This window comes from Tympanuchus pallidicinctus, unplaced genomic scaffold, assembly GCF_026119805.1.
Source record: "Tympanuchus pallidicinctus isolate F22 unplaced genomic scaffold, pur_lepc_1.0 scaffold1, whole genome shotgun sequence".
Lineage (NCBI taxonomy): Eukaryota > Metazoa > Chordata > Aves > Galliformes > Phasianidae > Tympanuchus > Tympanuchus pallidicinctus.
The window spans coordinates 72110661-72125827 of NW_026294618.1; the positions used below are offsets into that span (position 1 = coordinate 72110661).

General features: G+C 37.9%; 1 protein-coding gene across 3 annotated transcripts in view; it reads right to left on the minus strand.

The window, feature by feature from the left end:
- Positions 1–423: 423 nt before the first annotated feature.
- The window catches only part of NID1 (nidogen 1), a 52983-nt gene continuing 38239 nt past the window's right edge, over positions 424–15167 (minus strand). For all 3 annotated transcript variants that reach the window (XM_052674105.1, XM_052674114.1, XM_052674098.1), the window contains exons 13-20: positions 12917–13141; positions 12112–12284; positions 10250–10376; positions 6940–7111; positions 6144–6301; positions 4876–4999; positions 3610–3722; positions 424–2162 (exon numbers count right to left, since the gene is read on the minus strand). In XM_052674105.1, the coding sequence (XP_052530065.1) occupies positions 2041–2162; positions 3610–3722; positions 4876–4999; positions 6144–6301; positions 6940–7111; positions 10250–10376; positions 12112–12284; positions 12917–13141 (1214 nt within the window). In that variant the 3' untranslated portion in view covers positions 424–2040. The remainder of the gene's footprint in view (positions 2163–3609; positions 3723–4875; positions 5000–6143; positions 6302–6939; positions 7112–10249; positions 10377–12111; positions 12285–12916; positions 13142–15167) is intronic.

A 15167-nucleotide genomic window follows, 5' to 3' on the forward strand; every position in this document is an offset into this window, starting at 1 on the left:
CCTGCCACCTCAAAACTCTGCACAGAGGCCAGCTTTGGGAAAAGCAATGCGCTCTGTCCCTCGCTTCCTGTAGTCCTTGCCCTGTATTCCCACTAACACATGAGAGCTTAGTATGGTAGAGCTGAATTAGGTTTACCTGACAAAGGTAAATAAAAGTTAACAACCAGTACAAGGTCTGTGCAATCCAAGTCACAAAACAGAGGAATCTATACGTTCTTCAGGTCCTCTCATATTTGTTTAGAATACTACTGCTTTTAAAACTTAAAAGCCCTATTTTGTTTCATCTCAGATGAGAAAAATCACGACTAGATAGAAGAGTTAGCTAAACCCAGACCTGTACAAGAAGAGAATTCAGACACTGCATATCACTTCCATCTGCAGGCAGGACATTTTTTTTTTAAATAGAAAATAATAAAATTTAAAAAAAAAAAACAACATTTTTTATTGACCATACTGTAGATACCTGTACAGAGTGTAAACTTTAATATTTCACCAGATATGTAATTCTGGAGAAAGAATTATCAAGCACCTTCATTTCAACACATTTTTGATATTTACAGAAAGAAATACCTGATTAAGTGTATGAATAAAATGAATTGTTATAAAATGTTACACCAAAATATCTTTAGAATGTTTACATTGTTATTTTATGATAAATATACAATTAAAGAGGAAGATGTCACACATTAAGACTCAGAACTGGCTCTTTACGAAGCTTAACTGTAGCATCTGGAAAGGGAGAGGAAATAGGGATATTAATAGCTTACTGCTCTTATCACAGCACTGTGAAGTGTACACTGACAGAAGCAGACCTGCATGTGAGCTTGTTTCCCAACACACTGTGCAGAAGCTAAACTTCACACTTGGTTTAGTATGACATTAAGAATATACATTTTTGATTTTGCCTCCCAACTCCAGCTCATTGGTAATGCTGAAAATGTGCTTCATGTTTGCTTTGATTTTCAGCACACTTTTTTGCTGTTACTCAGCAACGGCACACAAAGGGGACGTAATGCTTTTTACCTTTAAGCACCAAGACACAGCCAACCTTTTGGAAATCAGATTTTTAACTGTTATGTTTCTTAAGGTTTACCAAAAAAAGCATAATGTAGTTTGCTAAAGAAGAAAGATGGCTACAATAAAATTCAAAGATCATTTTCAGGCTTAAAGAATCAAATATAGAAATATTATTTTAAAAGCTCTCAGGAAACAAATATGACTCTCTCAAAAACAAACACCTCCAAATGAACCAATATCTATTCTTTGATGAACTATCAGCATCTGAGACCTAAATCTAAGTTTGTTTAGGGGATTTTAGGAAAATGCTACGGAATCTACATCAGATGGAAGAAAAATAAATCTCTTAAACTCCAGCAGAAACTTCAAACACAGCCATTACACAGTTCCAACTATAAAGAATCACATGCCATGGGTAGGAATCACATGAGGGTAGTAAATAATACCCTGACAGCACGTGGATAAAGTATTTTCATAACAACAAGTCAAAAGTTGAGATTCAAGTTTCGAAAATTCAAAGACTGGTAGTGGGGATGAATGCAGTTAGGCATTAAATCTGTGATATTACCGGGTGTTCTCACCTACATCTATCCATCCTTGGGCCCTCTGTCTGCTTCTCAGCAAAAATACAGCCTTCACATATGCAAAGGGCCAATGTGCCATTATACAGATAACTGCTGTGTGCTTTGAGGTACAACCCAGTCTCAAGATCACACCATCCTTTACCCTGTTCTGTATTCAGCTAAGACACACTTCCTCCTAGCCTGACTCAGGTACAACTATGGCCTCCACGTTTTTCTTTCAAAGCAAAAACATTGTATTACAAGGATTAAGATGCAATTAGACCTAACCTGGATGGCTCTGTCTTGCCTAACTGCTACAAAACAGTCTGCATATGCGCGTTACGGCTTGCAGTCAACAGCATGCAGCACTTATCTCTAGGGCCTGATTGTGTTGATAGATCTGAATTGTTTATGGCACATTCCCAGAAGGTGCCTGCTGCTTGAAAGCTTGTTTTAATACTCAGTTTCTTTCTATACAATCCACTCCAACTGTGTTGTCAGGGCAGCGGCAAGAGCGGCCTTCTGGGGTAGCCAAGCAGAGGTGAGTACAACCACCATTATTCACTGTACAGTAGTTATGTCCTAAAAAAGAAGAGATGAAAAATGTTGAAGGAAAGCAAAAGCAAACCCACAGTAAAGTCCAAACGCATGTGCAAAATATACAGATTCATGACTACGCCAGGGAAACAAACTGAGATTGAAAAAACTACGCGTTGGAAAGATCAAAGTCATCAGATCCCTGCTTCTGATATTCACCTCAAGGAAAGGTCCAGATATCAGGACAGAGCAGGATAGGCAGCATCAAAAAATATGCTCAGGAATGTACTTCATAAATTGGCTGAGTGGTCACAGACATTAGAATGATGATGGGGTAAGGAAATGCAAAGTGCAACAAATGAGGACCAAATTCAAGATGGTACAGAACTTCATTCCCACTTTTCTACTAGAAAAACACTGAGGAATAAATAGCAAAAAAAAAAAAAAAAATTGGTTTAGGGAGGAATGCATTAACATTGAGGGTAAAATGAAAGATGAGGGAATGTCTAAAGAAATGGATTTGAGGGGAAAGACATCAGTCAGAGACAAACATCTGAAGTAAATAAGAGAAAAAATAATGTCAAGGTTTCTAAAATTACAAATATAATCTTTCAGTCACAGCACAGACTGTTGTTTTATTATACAGTGCCTATTGCAGTGGAAATATCAATTATTAACTAGTAGTTAACATTATCAAGTTAACTAGGTAACCAACTAATTAACTACTAGGAATAAAATGTCTGATTTCTTAGTTATGAAATTCATATGCATATTTTAATGCTCTGAACCAGACATGCAATTAAGTTTTTACTATACATATTGAATAACTTGAGCAAATACTCTAATATTTAGGATTTTTTAGGCCTGAAGTTAAAACAACAGTTATAAATCTAGCCAAATAGTAATAATAAAAAAGAGAACTCTTCTAATAACAGTGATTTGAAAAGAATAGTGGAAGAACTGGACAGTGGTATTGCCTCCAAAAGAGTAAACTTATTTCAAGACTACCAGCTTTCTCTCTTCTAAGTTTCACAGGGGACTTTTCAGTAACTTTTCAGTATCTGAAAAGCTTAACATTCAACAGAGCAGAAAGATCAGTCCACCCACTATGCCACCTGCTGTTTTTTGAACATTCCCATTTTAAAGACACCGGATCTCATTAAGGAAATCTGGAAGACCATTTTTTCTATAGCTTGAAATTAAAAATGAGTAAATAAGGCCCTAGCCACAAGTATAGGATTCAATTTAGACACTGACAAGACAGCAGCTTTAGCCATGTCTAACGATAGAATAAGACTCCTCTGCCTCTTATGGTTGGATATGGCAACTATAAAAAAATTGACATTTTCAATTTCTCTGAAGACTGAAATCTAAGCAAACCTTCACTAACCACCTACATTGGGTGGCAGTAACAGCTTTCACTGCAGGGCTAGGTTCATTCATGTGCTAAGATGCTGCACAGCTGGAAAAAGTTGAGGATCATCTGTATTACCTCCTGGGCACTGAGCAAAAGCTGTAGTGATTCCATAGAGACGAGAGCGCTTGTGAGGTTGGAAGTTATCATTTTCTACTGAAACCATGCGATCCACAGCTACGACAGCATCCCTGACAAATACAAGAGAGAATATACAGAAGTGAGATTAATATAGGAGTACAAGACAAAACAAACAAAACAAAAGAAGGAAGAAGTCTCGAATTGCTTCTTTTTTCACTATTAGAGAGTGATGTCTGAAGAAAAATCCCCCAAGACCTCAGCTTGTACGGACAACTCAAACACAAATATCGCAGCCTTCATCCTAGGCAGCAATGAGATTCAGTAGCAGGGAGCCAACTTAATAATTTTGGAGGTACTTCCAAACACACATCCCTCTACAGGAACACATCTGTTAGTGGTTTTGATGCATTACATATTCTGCAGTCCGATATTTTCTGTGACATAGGCAATACAGCTATTACACATACTGATTACAATGTATTCCAGGTGGAGCCTCATATTTGGAAGGAACACTGTCAAAAGCATTTTTTCTTTCCTAGGAACCAAAGGGCAGTAACTGACACAACTTCAACAGATTCCCATTTATCCAGAATAGCATTTCCCAGCTGTTAGATTCTAGCCTGGGAATCCTTAAACTCACTAATAATTCTTCCTGCTACAAGTGACAGAATCGTTTCTATACGAGTTTGTAGATAGAGCCCATATAACTACATCCAGGAAAGGCAGTTAAAAATACATGAACTAGATATTTTTTCTGTAAATACATACTAAACTTCAAAGTCTCAATTGCATTTCAATGTTTTAGTTTACTTGCAACAAAGGAAGTGTCATCAAGACGGTAAAAATGTCCTCTTATTTCTGGTTAAGTATTCAACATAATATCCAGCATAAAAAGTCTTGAGTGACTAACTTCTGCCCTCTACAATGCAGCAACTAAAGCCTTAAGGGAAACATGTTAACTCCCACTCATTTCCCAGAAATGCTTAGTGTTGTAAGTATTTTTTTAGAGGACAAATCACTATGCTAAGAAGAAAATTGAATTAAGTGGCAACATCAATAGGTCAGCTCTACAGAATCATTCTGTCCTGCAACAGCTATTGCCAGAAATAGAAAGAAAAAAAAAAAAAGAAAAAAAAAAAAAAAAGAAGAGGAATGGAGGAATGTGTGATATGTCAGACATGAGAAATGTGGTATAAGCTTCACTTCCTACCAGGCAGAAGAACAGAATAACACATTCCATAATTTCTTTAGCAGATAACATACCTTCTCCAGTCTGTGTAGTACAAATTCTTCCCATAGCTTGTAACACCAAAAGGATACTGAATTCCTTCAACAATCTTGCGTCGACCAAGCTGATTAGGGTTCATGCATTCCAGTCTCTTGGTACCTGAGTGAAGTGAAACAATTCCATTTCTTCAAATGGAAGACCAAGAGCTCTCACAAGGAAGAAAGGATAAGCATAAACATGCAAGCACAAACAGACTAATATTTTCTGGATGTCCTTCAGTCTGCTACTCAGCCAAAGGCCTTCACATTCCAAATCTCCAAACGTGTCAAAGAGTGGAAGGCAGAACACTTTAGTGCTAATGTAATCAGCACAGCACCTAACTTACAGAAGCACAAATGTCCATTGCTCACAAGTTGAAACTCCAGGTACAGAAACCAGCATCCTCAGGCTGAAGTAGAAGCTGACAGAAGGTCTCCTTCATTCTGGAGGGATGCTTCAACCCCTATCCAGTTCTACCTCCTCTGAAAGGCACTTTTCAAATTGAGCTAGGTAAGTACGTTTGCAAAATAATTGTTGGCTTGGGCAACCAAGGCAAGACTGCAGGAAAAATACCTAACTTATAGAAGCAAATAAGGTGTAAAAAGGCCTAGTTCTAAGTCTGTTACACATCTCAGGAACACTGCTAGCAAATGGGAACACCTGTAGAATTTTGTTAACTAGTGGGTTTCAAAATTAGGAGAAAAAAAGGAGAAGAGACAAATTTGAGAATAAAAGATGGGGGGAAAAAAAAAAAGAAAGCAGAGGGAGAAATGATTAAAGGCTAGAGAAAGTTTCTTACAGTGAAAAACAGAGGATGATCTTTTTTAGCTTATCATTAACTTGAAAGGTGTCTTGAAGTATAAAAGCACCTCCACAGGAAGAGATCTCTGGCAGTCTACAGTGAGAAAGACAGCAAGATGGAAAAAGAAAGTTTATATGAGAATTAGAAGAATACTTTTTGTCTTTGAGCATAATCGAGTCAATGGCAGAATTCATCTCTTGATCATAGCATCATAAAATGGTTTGGGTTGGAAGGGACCTTTAAGATCATCCCTGCTAGAGGCAGGGACACCTCCCAAGAGACCAGGTTGCTCAAAGCCCCATCCAGCCTGGCCTTGAATGCTTCCATGGAGGGGATACCTGCTGTATCTCTAGACAGCTTTTTGATCAGAACTAAAATATTTCAGCTTACACAGAATCCAGAGGTAGTATGAACAAATGAACTGAGATTATGTTATGAAGATAGACTTCAACACCTGTTTACCTGCATCTACCCAACATAACATTGAGGAATAAGGATCAAATGTCAGCCCATTTGGCAATCCCAGATCATCTTTCACAAGAATTCTTCTGTTTGTGCCGTCCATGTATGAAGTTTCAATTTTAGGAGCTTCTCTGTTCCAGTCAGTCCAGTACAGGTTTCTTAAAAGGAAGAAAAAGGTAAAAATAAAGACTGACTGATCTCAAATTTCGTAATCAAGGAAAAAAAAAAAACAGTGAGGATAAAAATAACACTACATTGCCAAAGTAGCAGTTACATTAGTAAGAAGCAACACACTGCCCTTGAATATTGAAGTGATAAAACATCATGAAGACATACTGAATGTTGTACTTCTATCAATAAGAAGAAAACAATCACACACAAGAAGAAATGCTTTCCATGCTTTGTTTAGGTTATGTGTTAGATGCCAGGCAAAAACAATTCTATTTCAACAGTTCTGTGGACTGTTTAAAATGCACATCCACAGCACTCCTTCCATCACCCATCACGTCTACACAGGCTAAGCAGCAGAAACAGCAACATTTGGCACCCATCTGTGGGATTCATTCAAAATCCTGTTTTTCTTTTCAGCACATCAGGCAGTATACAGTGGAATTGATCAGTCGATGGTTAGGGGAGAACTTCAGAGAGGGCCATTAATTCACCGACACTTTACTATTAATGGCCATTTGTTAGTAGTGGTTTTTTTGGCCTTGAATGCTCTTTCTGAGAGTAAGAATTGACTTAACCCCTCTCAGAAGCCAAGCTTTGCATGTGTATTTTCAAAAGGTGTCCATACCCTCTCACAGGATCCACAACAATCGCACGGGGGTTCACCAGGCCAGTGTCAAAAAGGATGCGACGCTGGCGCCCATCCACTCTAGCCACTTCTATTCTATCAAGTTGAGAGTCAGTCCAGAAGATGTTGCGACCTAGATGATCTAGAGCTATCCCTTCAGGGCTTCCCAGGTCTGCAAGAGAAAAGAGAAAAGTATTCATAGACATCACATTTCTTAGCAACATGCGCCTGATAAGCATTCACAACTCTTAAGAGATTTTTTTTCCCCAGTTTTCTGGTTGCGGACAACAAAAGCCACATCAGTTGGAAAAGCTTAATAGCTTTTTCCCCAGGCCTCCCTGAGCACATTTCCCTCCTTGGGAACACATCCTTCATATAAGCCTTGGATTTCACCTATGTTGCAGACGGAGCTACAGCACACATAGCTCAGAAAGTTAAGATACTCACTTATGCTTGATATTACACATTTTACTGGGTTAACTGTTTTACTGAATGATAAATATAAGAACCAAACCAGCACACACCCCAAGTCTGCAAGTAAACTTGTCTTGAGGAAGAAAGGAAAGAAAAAAAATGTTGAAAGCAGGGAAATAAATAGAGACTATGAGAATCCTACTCTAACCTCCTTAGCAAGTCAGAAACTAGAATGATTTTATAGCGTTTAATATTCCCCCTTCTTTGGTAAGTGGCATACATGGCACTCATTTGAAAACTGGATTTTTAATAAGCTTAGCCAAAGCAATACAGAAAGTATGCTCCAAAGCACTAGAGATAATGCTATTAGTTAACTGATGGAATTTAGATCCTGTTCTTTGTTTTTGCACAGCAATCCTTTTTGGAACGTATTTTAGTACTGTATGTGCACTATTTGTCTTGGATGCTTAGTTGTTCCAAAAGCAACAGGAAATAACAGATAACATCCTTTCTGCTTTAGCATTAGTAATTTCTAACTGACATGAAAGATGCAAAATAAATATAAAGTTCTTCAAGGTTTAATTCAGCCACTGTGGAAAAGCTGCTTCTACACTTTTCAACATTTGTACATTCACTGAAAAGGAGTGTGAAGGCTGTGTGGGATGCTGTGAGGCCAAAGCCATTACAAATCACTTCTAGCCTGATTTCAGTTTCAAAAGAAGTAGAATTGCATGTGGTCGCTCCCAAAACATTCAGTGACCCTTCATACCAGCCAGCTGTCAAGAAATGTCCCGCAACAAAAGAACGTGGCTAATTTTCTATTAATTTTCAAGTGTATTTACTGACAGCCATTAAACAGTGTGCAACACAAATGGTCCCTGTCAAGAAAAGGCATTAGTGACACAGACGTGCCCCTGCTGCATTGCCATCAAGGCTGGTACAGTCACAGGCTCTGCTCCTTGGAAACAGACAGGCTTGTATAGACACACAACTAATATAATTTAAGCAATTACAACAAAGATGGAAGCTCTCCTTCCTGACCTGCCCCCACAGCTGCAGAGCTCAGAAAGCCTCCACAGGCAATACAGCTGCAGGAATAGCTGGGAACTGGATGGGGCTCCACAATAAAACATGTTTCTGCAGAGCAATTCAACTTGGATTGCAAGAGCTTTAACAACAACAACCAAAAAAAGTGCATTCCACAAAAATACGTGTGAACTGAAGAAAGCAGCTGCAGCTCTCCAGAGGAAAAAGGCAAAGATCAAAACAAAATAATAAATTCTCATGAGCTTTCTAAGAGCAAGGCTTTTTCCTATTTACTGAAATTTCAAAGGTTCAGTTTTGAGTACCACAGAGATATTCAAACACTGAATACCCAACCATAAATTGTTATGACTCTTTATCAAAGATCCAGTTAGCATTTCCACACAGGAAGTAAAGAGAAACATTGCTCAAGAGCTCTTCAGGAATACCAAACACATCCTATGTGAACAACAAGACAATAGAAATTAGGAGATACTTTTACATATAAAGCGTTTTTTGTAGCAGATGAAAACACAAAGTTCCTATGCAGCAGTGGCATGTTTTAAGTACTTTGAATTACATAAAATAATCTTATTTAGTTGAAAGCCTTCACAAATATTCATAAAATATTTTATATACTGCAAGGCTTTCAAGGCACTCACACACAGTCTCATTAGATAGAACAATTCATACATATACAAGATCTTTAGCAATAGCAATTCCCTTCACTCTTTAAAGTGCACAATCTGACAAAATCCTTGAAGAGTAGATCCTCAGATGGTAGAGCCTGCAAATTCTTTCCCCATTGACATTGTAGTTATACATGCACATGCTTACATTATCGCTTAAAGTCTCTCTTACATTAAAAATGTTAGGATTAAAAGGAAGTTCTACAAATTCCTCAGCCAACAAGTTGTACAGAAATACAGTCAAGTTGTACAGAAATAGTTACTGTTGTGGTTAGGAATGGCTTTAAGTTTTCCCTTAATCCTTCCCAGGACAAAAGCACAATCCAAGCTGCTTCCATCTCTCCATTGCCCCGAGAGTCTAAATGGAGCACCAACAAACTGGCTATTCTGAAGCACATACTTCAGGTAGAGATATGCAACTCATCCAAACAAAACCAAGGCAAATTTATTATAGAGTTTTAGAACTAGTTGTTTATTTTGCTAACTTAATTTTTCAATGCCAATACCTGGAAAGTATCAAAAGTAAGAAACTCTAATATCTTGACAAGTATTCTAGGATCCCAAGGACATGAATGAGTATGTAAAAAGTGACTCCCTCTAGCTACTTTTGCTGTTTGTTTTTTTTTCCCCTCATGCTCCACATTCACTTGGTTCCCTCAACCTGTCCTTCTTCTTAACCTTTTAAGAAATTTTAAATGCTCTAGGCTTTTGATACCTCAATTCCATCATGAACACCCCTCATCTGCTGCTACCCTTGTTCTTATCATTTATTCAGCCAATAACAAAGTATTATTTCAGCAGAGGACCATTTTAAATCTATTCAGAGGTTCTTTGCAAAGAACTTCACAAAAGCTTTTCAAAAATCCAGCCACACAATTCTTACTGCATCACCTTTGTCTGCACATCCACTGACTGACGAAAAGCTTCCATAATTTTCCTACATCAAAGAATCATCAAAACTGTAACACAAACTGTAATGTAGCATAAGCATTGCAATGAAGTGCTACTATACAGGAAATAAATCCTTCTTCATTTTAAGTTACCAAAGCTTTTGCGGTATCATTTATGCAAATAATAGCCACTTGTAATGCTAAAGCTCAAGTAACACCTGAGAATTATTATTAAATTCATGTCTTTAATGCCATTAATAGGAAGTAGTAAGAGGAAGAACTTGATGCTGTCACCTGTTCTGATGATGGTCGTTGGCTCCCCACCATGCAGGCTAGCTCTACTGATTGATGGACCACTGATATCTGTCCAGTAAACCATCTTGTCCACGCAGTCATAAGCAACTCCAATAATAACTTTGTCCTGTTGATCAGCAAGCAAATAAGATCAAGCAGAGAAAAGGACAGTGTGAGCAGTCACTGTAGAGTAGCTTAGAACAGTGCTTCCAATTGTAAGTTCCTTTTAACAGACACTATTCACAGAGCTTACTCCAAAAAAAGTACTTACGTTCATTTAAAGAAAGTTCTTGCTAACATCTTACTGTATAATTCCTCATCTGCTTTCTCTCCTTTATTCTTCCTGCATATTCATCACTTCACCCACAATGGCTGCATTTCAGAAGTTACTTAAAATGTATCAATTACTAGCAAAGTAAGTTCATTAAATAACAGTTTTGGGAATACTCCACAAATAAATCTTTCTGGTGGAATGAATATTCTCATAGGGGAGGAAGTGATTTTTTGGGCAAAAGAAGACAGGTCTGAAGATTCGAGTGTAGAGTGTAAGCTCCTTCCAATGCTAATTTATCATGGAATACTGAGTCTACCTCCTTTGCTGCTTGTGCTACTTAAGATTCTCATTCATTCGATAGAAAATGAAAGATGAGCAGCTTCTTAGAGAACTGGTCCAAAAACATGCACCAGAACAGAGATGACTTATTACTGAGCCTACAATAATGCTATAGAGTACTGAACAATCTAAATGTCTTCACGCTGTCATTTCCCAAATACACAACACTAAGACAACATTAAAAAAAAAAAAGAAAAGCTAACAGCAGAGACTGAGAGTTTAATTAAAGTATTAATGAAGAGGTGCATGTTATCTTCTGAAAGCTCTTTCCTGAAGATCCTAAGCTAGTCCTAAGCTAGTCCTAAGTCCTAAGCTAGACCAAGTAAGTAATAAGACTGTCTGACAGAGATTCAGCACTGTGTGCCTATATCATCATAATTCCAGTTCTACTAATGAAAGTACTTTCTTTAAAGCACTACTGCAGCAGAACACTGGACAAGAGAAAAAAGCTGAGTTTCGCCCTTACATACAGTATCACAATACAGTTTGCAGTACTATTTACTGAACTGAATTTGTATAATTTAGTCTGTATTTCATCTATTAGGCTACCATGATATCTGCTTTTGCTAACTATTATAAATATTCTCACTCTGGAATGAAAATACAAATCCCATGTTTCAGGCAACATGAATGTGACAAAACTGGAAGTGGGGAAAGCTCGTGTGTTTCACAGGTAATGGAGAACATCAGGGATTCATTTGCAAGGAAAAAAGATTCTCAAGACAGTAGTAAGAAGTGTGGGAAAAATATCTACCACCCACTGGGCCTGCACATGAAAAAGGAAACAAGAAAAAGATTTTCTGTATATGTGCAGCCAAGAAATGCTGAGAAATGACTGAAGACTAGGAATAGATTAAGAGGTATGAGAAAAATTTGAGAGGAATAAAAAAGAGCTTTAGGTCTTGCAGGTCTTGTAGATTTTTACAGCAATGGAAACGTAAGGCTAGGAGTATTTACAAAGTCAACTGTTGGAGGCATATGAGATCACAAATATTAATTTTTTTGGCCTACGATCTATTCTTTAAAAGCAAATGACTTTTTTCTATAGCTGAGTTATCTTTTTTTTTTTTTTTTTTTAAATAGTCAGGTCAAAAATTCAGTGTCAATGCGCTGAGATACCAAAATCTTAACAAAAAATAAAAATTGAGTTTGAAACTTAAATTATCAAACGACAAAGATGACAAACAATCACTTTCATCTGCATTGCAGCTCCTCCAAGACACACTGGTTTTTACAGGAGGTTACTTACCGGAATATGCAAAAGCGCTTTTGCACCATTTTTCTTCATGTTGTTTCCCTCCAAGGGAACATGTTCAATTTTCCCACTTTGGGCAAAAAGCAAATGTGTTCCTGGAGGCAGTGGTATTGTGTCTGGTCGAACAGAGGGCCCAATACCAACAGGAGGAGCAGCTGTGCTCAGACCTTGTCCATAGAAAAAGAAACAGATGGCAACAAAATTAGCTTGTGCAGTGTAACAAGGCGCCTTCTTACATACAAACAGACAGGCTTCTGTAGGGAATGGCCTGATAAGGAGACACTAACAACTCTAATCAGATGCAGAAAGATATTTTTTTTTTTTTTTTTTTTTTTTTTTTTTTTTTTTGCCTTCTGCTGACAGAAGAAAGCCATTGACATAATAGATCTTTTCATGTTCAGCTCTGTAATTGCTCCTTCCTTTAAATGTTCAAAAAAGCCTATCTTATTTTGCAGTTGAAGTGATGAAGAGGTTGGAAGGAATATCCTTCATTTCCTGAGGCAGCAGCCATTTATCATACATTCAGAGGTTCCCAGAGGGCAGAAACTTATAGGGGCCTCTCACAGTTTCAAAGTAGGAAAGAAGTCAGAAAACCATCTCAGAGTTGTCCGGATGCCCTGGCTGAAGAAAAAGCATAAATGGAGCTGCTGAAGGGCTGCAGCATGAGGCAAACTGTCACTGATTCAAGAGAAGCCTGCATTGCTTTAATTCAGTGCTACATCTCAGGGGCCCCATGTTTGGGAAACAGTGCACATTGGAGAACAGACACCTGAAAGAAACAAGCTCTTCAGCCACTTACATGGTGGTCGAACTCCTGGGCCACTTCTGGTGCCATCAATCTCATTTCCATCTCTATCCACACACCAACAATATCCAGTGCTGCCATGGCACTGAGTGGGTACATAATTCCCATGTTCATCACACTGGGGAATGAACTGACCAACTCTTATTTCTCTTTGGAAGAAAGTGCCTCCACTTCCAAGAGCTACTTCTTTCTCGCGCTGGCATTTGGTCTTTACCACTCCTATGAAAAAAACAGACCAGTGAATGTTTCTGCTTCAATTAATAACTATGCTCCATTAGCAGTTACTGTGTACTTATAAAACATGTATTCTCACTATTGGAGGAACATGATACAAATGTAGAAGGTATACACCACCAGTGCACCTTCAGAAACAGTCTGCCCTATGTAGATTTAACACATTTGCCATAACTCTACATAATTTTCAATATTTTTCACTGTTCAATTTAAAAACAAAACAAGAATCTCCCTTGTAGCTTCCTACATTGAAAGGTCATAAAAGAGAAGCTGGAAAATATTATTTCTCCTAGAAGTACATTAGCAAGAACATTCTGTCCAGCTTGTGACCCCCAATGTCTACTTGTTTGGCAAATACCCATGGACTTCAATATGTGACTAATTAGCCAGGCTATACAGTGGACAAAATTTTTTTGTAATGCTAAAAGTCAAGTTTCCCTTCAGAGGGACAAGAGAAAAAAATCGTAACACAAAGCAGATGCTGAGTTCTCTACAGAGCCTAGGGAATGAGACAACTTACTGCTCTGCTGCATATTAGATTTTTAAAGTTGAGGCATCAAATTTGAGAGCTCACTTGATGCTTTTGGACCCAAGAAAGGAACAGCAAGAACGGACTGCTCAGTTCCTGGTAAGGCACATAAGCGAGGCTGTACTGAAACCTGGAATACTACTATACATAGAGAGAAGCATGTAACGTGCATTGGCTATACGTGTTAATACAGAGATTACAGAAGAAAAATGGTTTTCCATATTATCAAGAGATTCAGGGATCAGTTTCTTCTGGTTTCAATTTTACAAAGCAGTCTGTACAGAAGAATAAATCTTCCTTTGCTGTTACATGCCATGTAATAGGGAATGTCACCTAGACAAATATGTCCTTTCAGATACCAAACAGCTCAGTGAAATCAACATAATACAATAAACTTTTTCCCTCTCCACACAAATAAATCTGTGCCATTTTGTCCTTACACTTGAGACCTGAGGGGCTCTGTGCAATGGGAGAGAAAGATGTCTAATTATGGGGGGAATAGCCTCTTCCTGATTTCTATAGACAGATAGAAATACTTAACAAAAACTGTCTAACAATGAGATCAAGCATTACACTTAGATTTACTTCCTCGCTTTGACATTGTCTAGTGGGCAGTTAGCTATGTCTGTATGGCTCAGAATAAACTCAGTCCAGCAGAGTAAGAATCTAATCCCACGTGCCTATAGACTACTGTGGTGTAATAGCAAGACAAGTACCAATAAAATTAAAAAAAAAAAATGTTACGCAAGCAAAAACTTTGGAAAAGTTCTGTGCACCTGGACACAATTAGAGAAATACAAATGTCTGGAGAACAGCTCAGTCCAAACAAATAAAATACTTGGCCTCAGCTTCAGTGTGGGTGGCGAGGAGTCTTGAGTCAAGTTACAAAATCAAACCCTGAAGGAAAGTCTACATTATCTCAAATTTTGTTTATAGCACTCAACTCACTACAGGTAAAAAAAAAAAAAAAAAAAGTAAAAATGAGAAATATTTGAGTCAGTGGAAAAAAGTAATTAAGTAGTGGTATTTCTAGCAAGCTACCACATTACCCTAGTTTGGTTTTAAATTTCATTTCTTTATTAGGGCTCTGAAAGCAGATACATAGCCACAGATCATGTCACTTGGAAGAGAAATAGGACACAAAAGATGAGAAGGATAAGACTTCATTACTGGGTAAATAGAACTCATTAAAATCAACACGCTGATTCACGCAAATGAACGGTTGCACTTGGAATACACCATGTGCACCAGTCTCTAAAGAGAGAACAGAGGAGCTCCTGCAGCAGAACAGAAATGCAGAGTGCCCAGGATGTGACGTTCAGTAGGCCACAGCACACACTAGTCTAGTTCCATGGAATGGTGCCCCCTGAGCTCAAGCTTATTAACAGTTGGATATATCCATTTTAGAAGTACTCAAGCTTTAGCAATAAGATGATGTTCCAAGAGCAGCTACTGTTCTATTAACTCTCAAAGAAGAGAGGA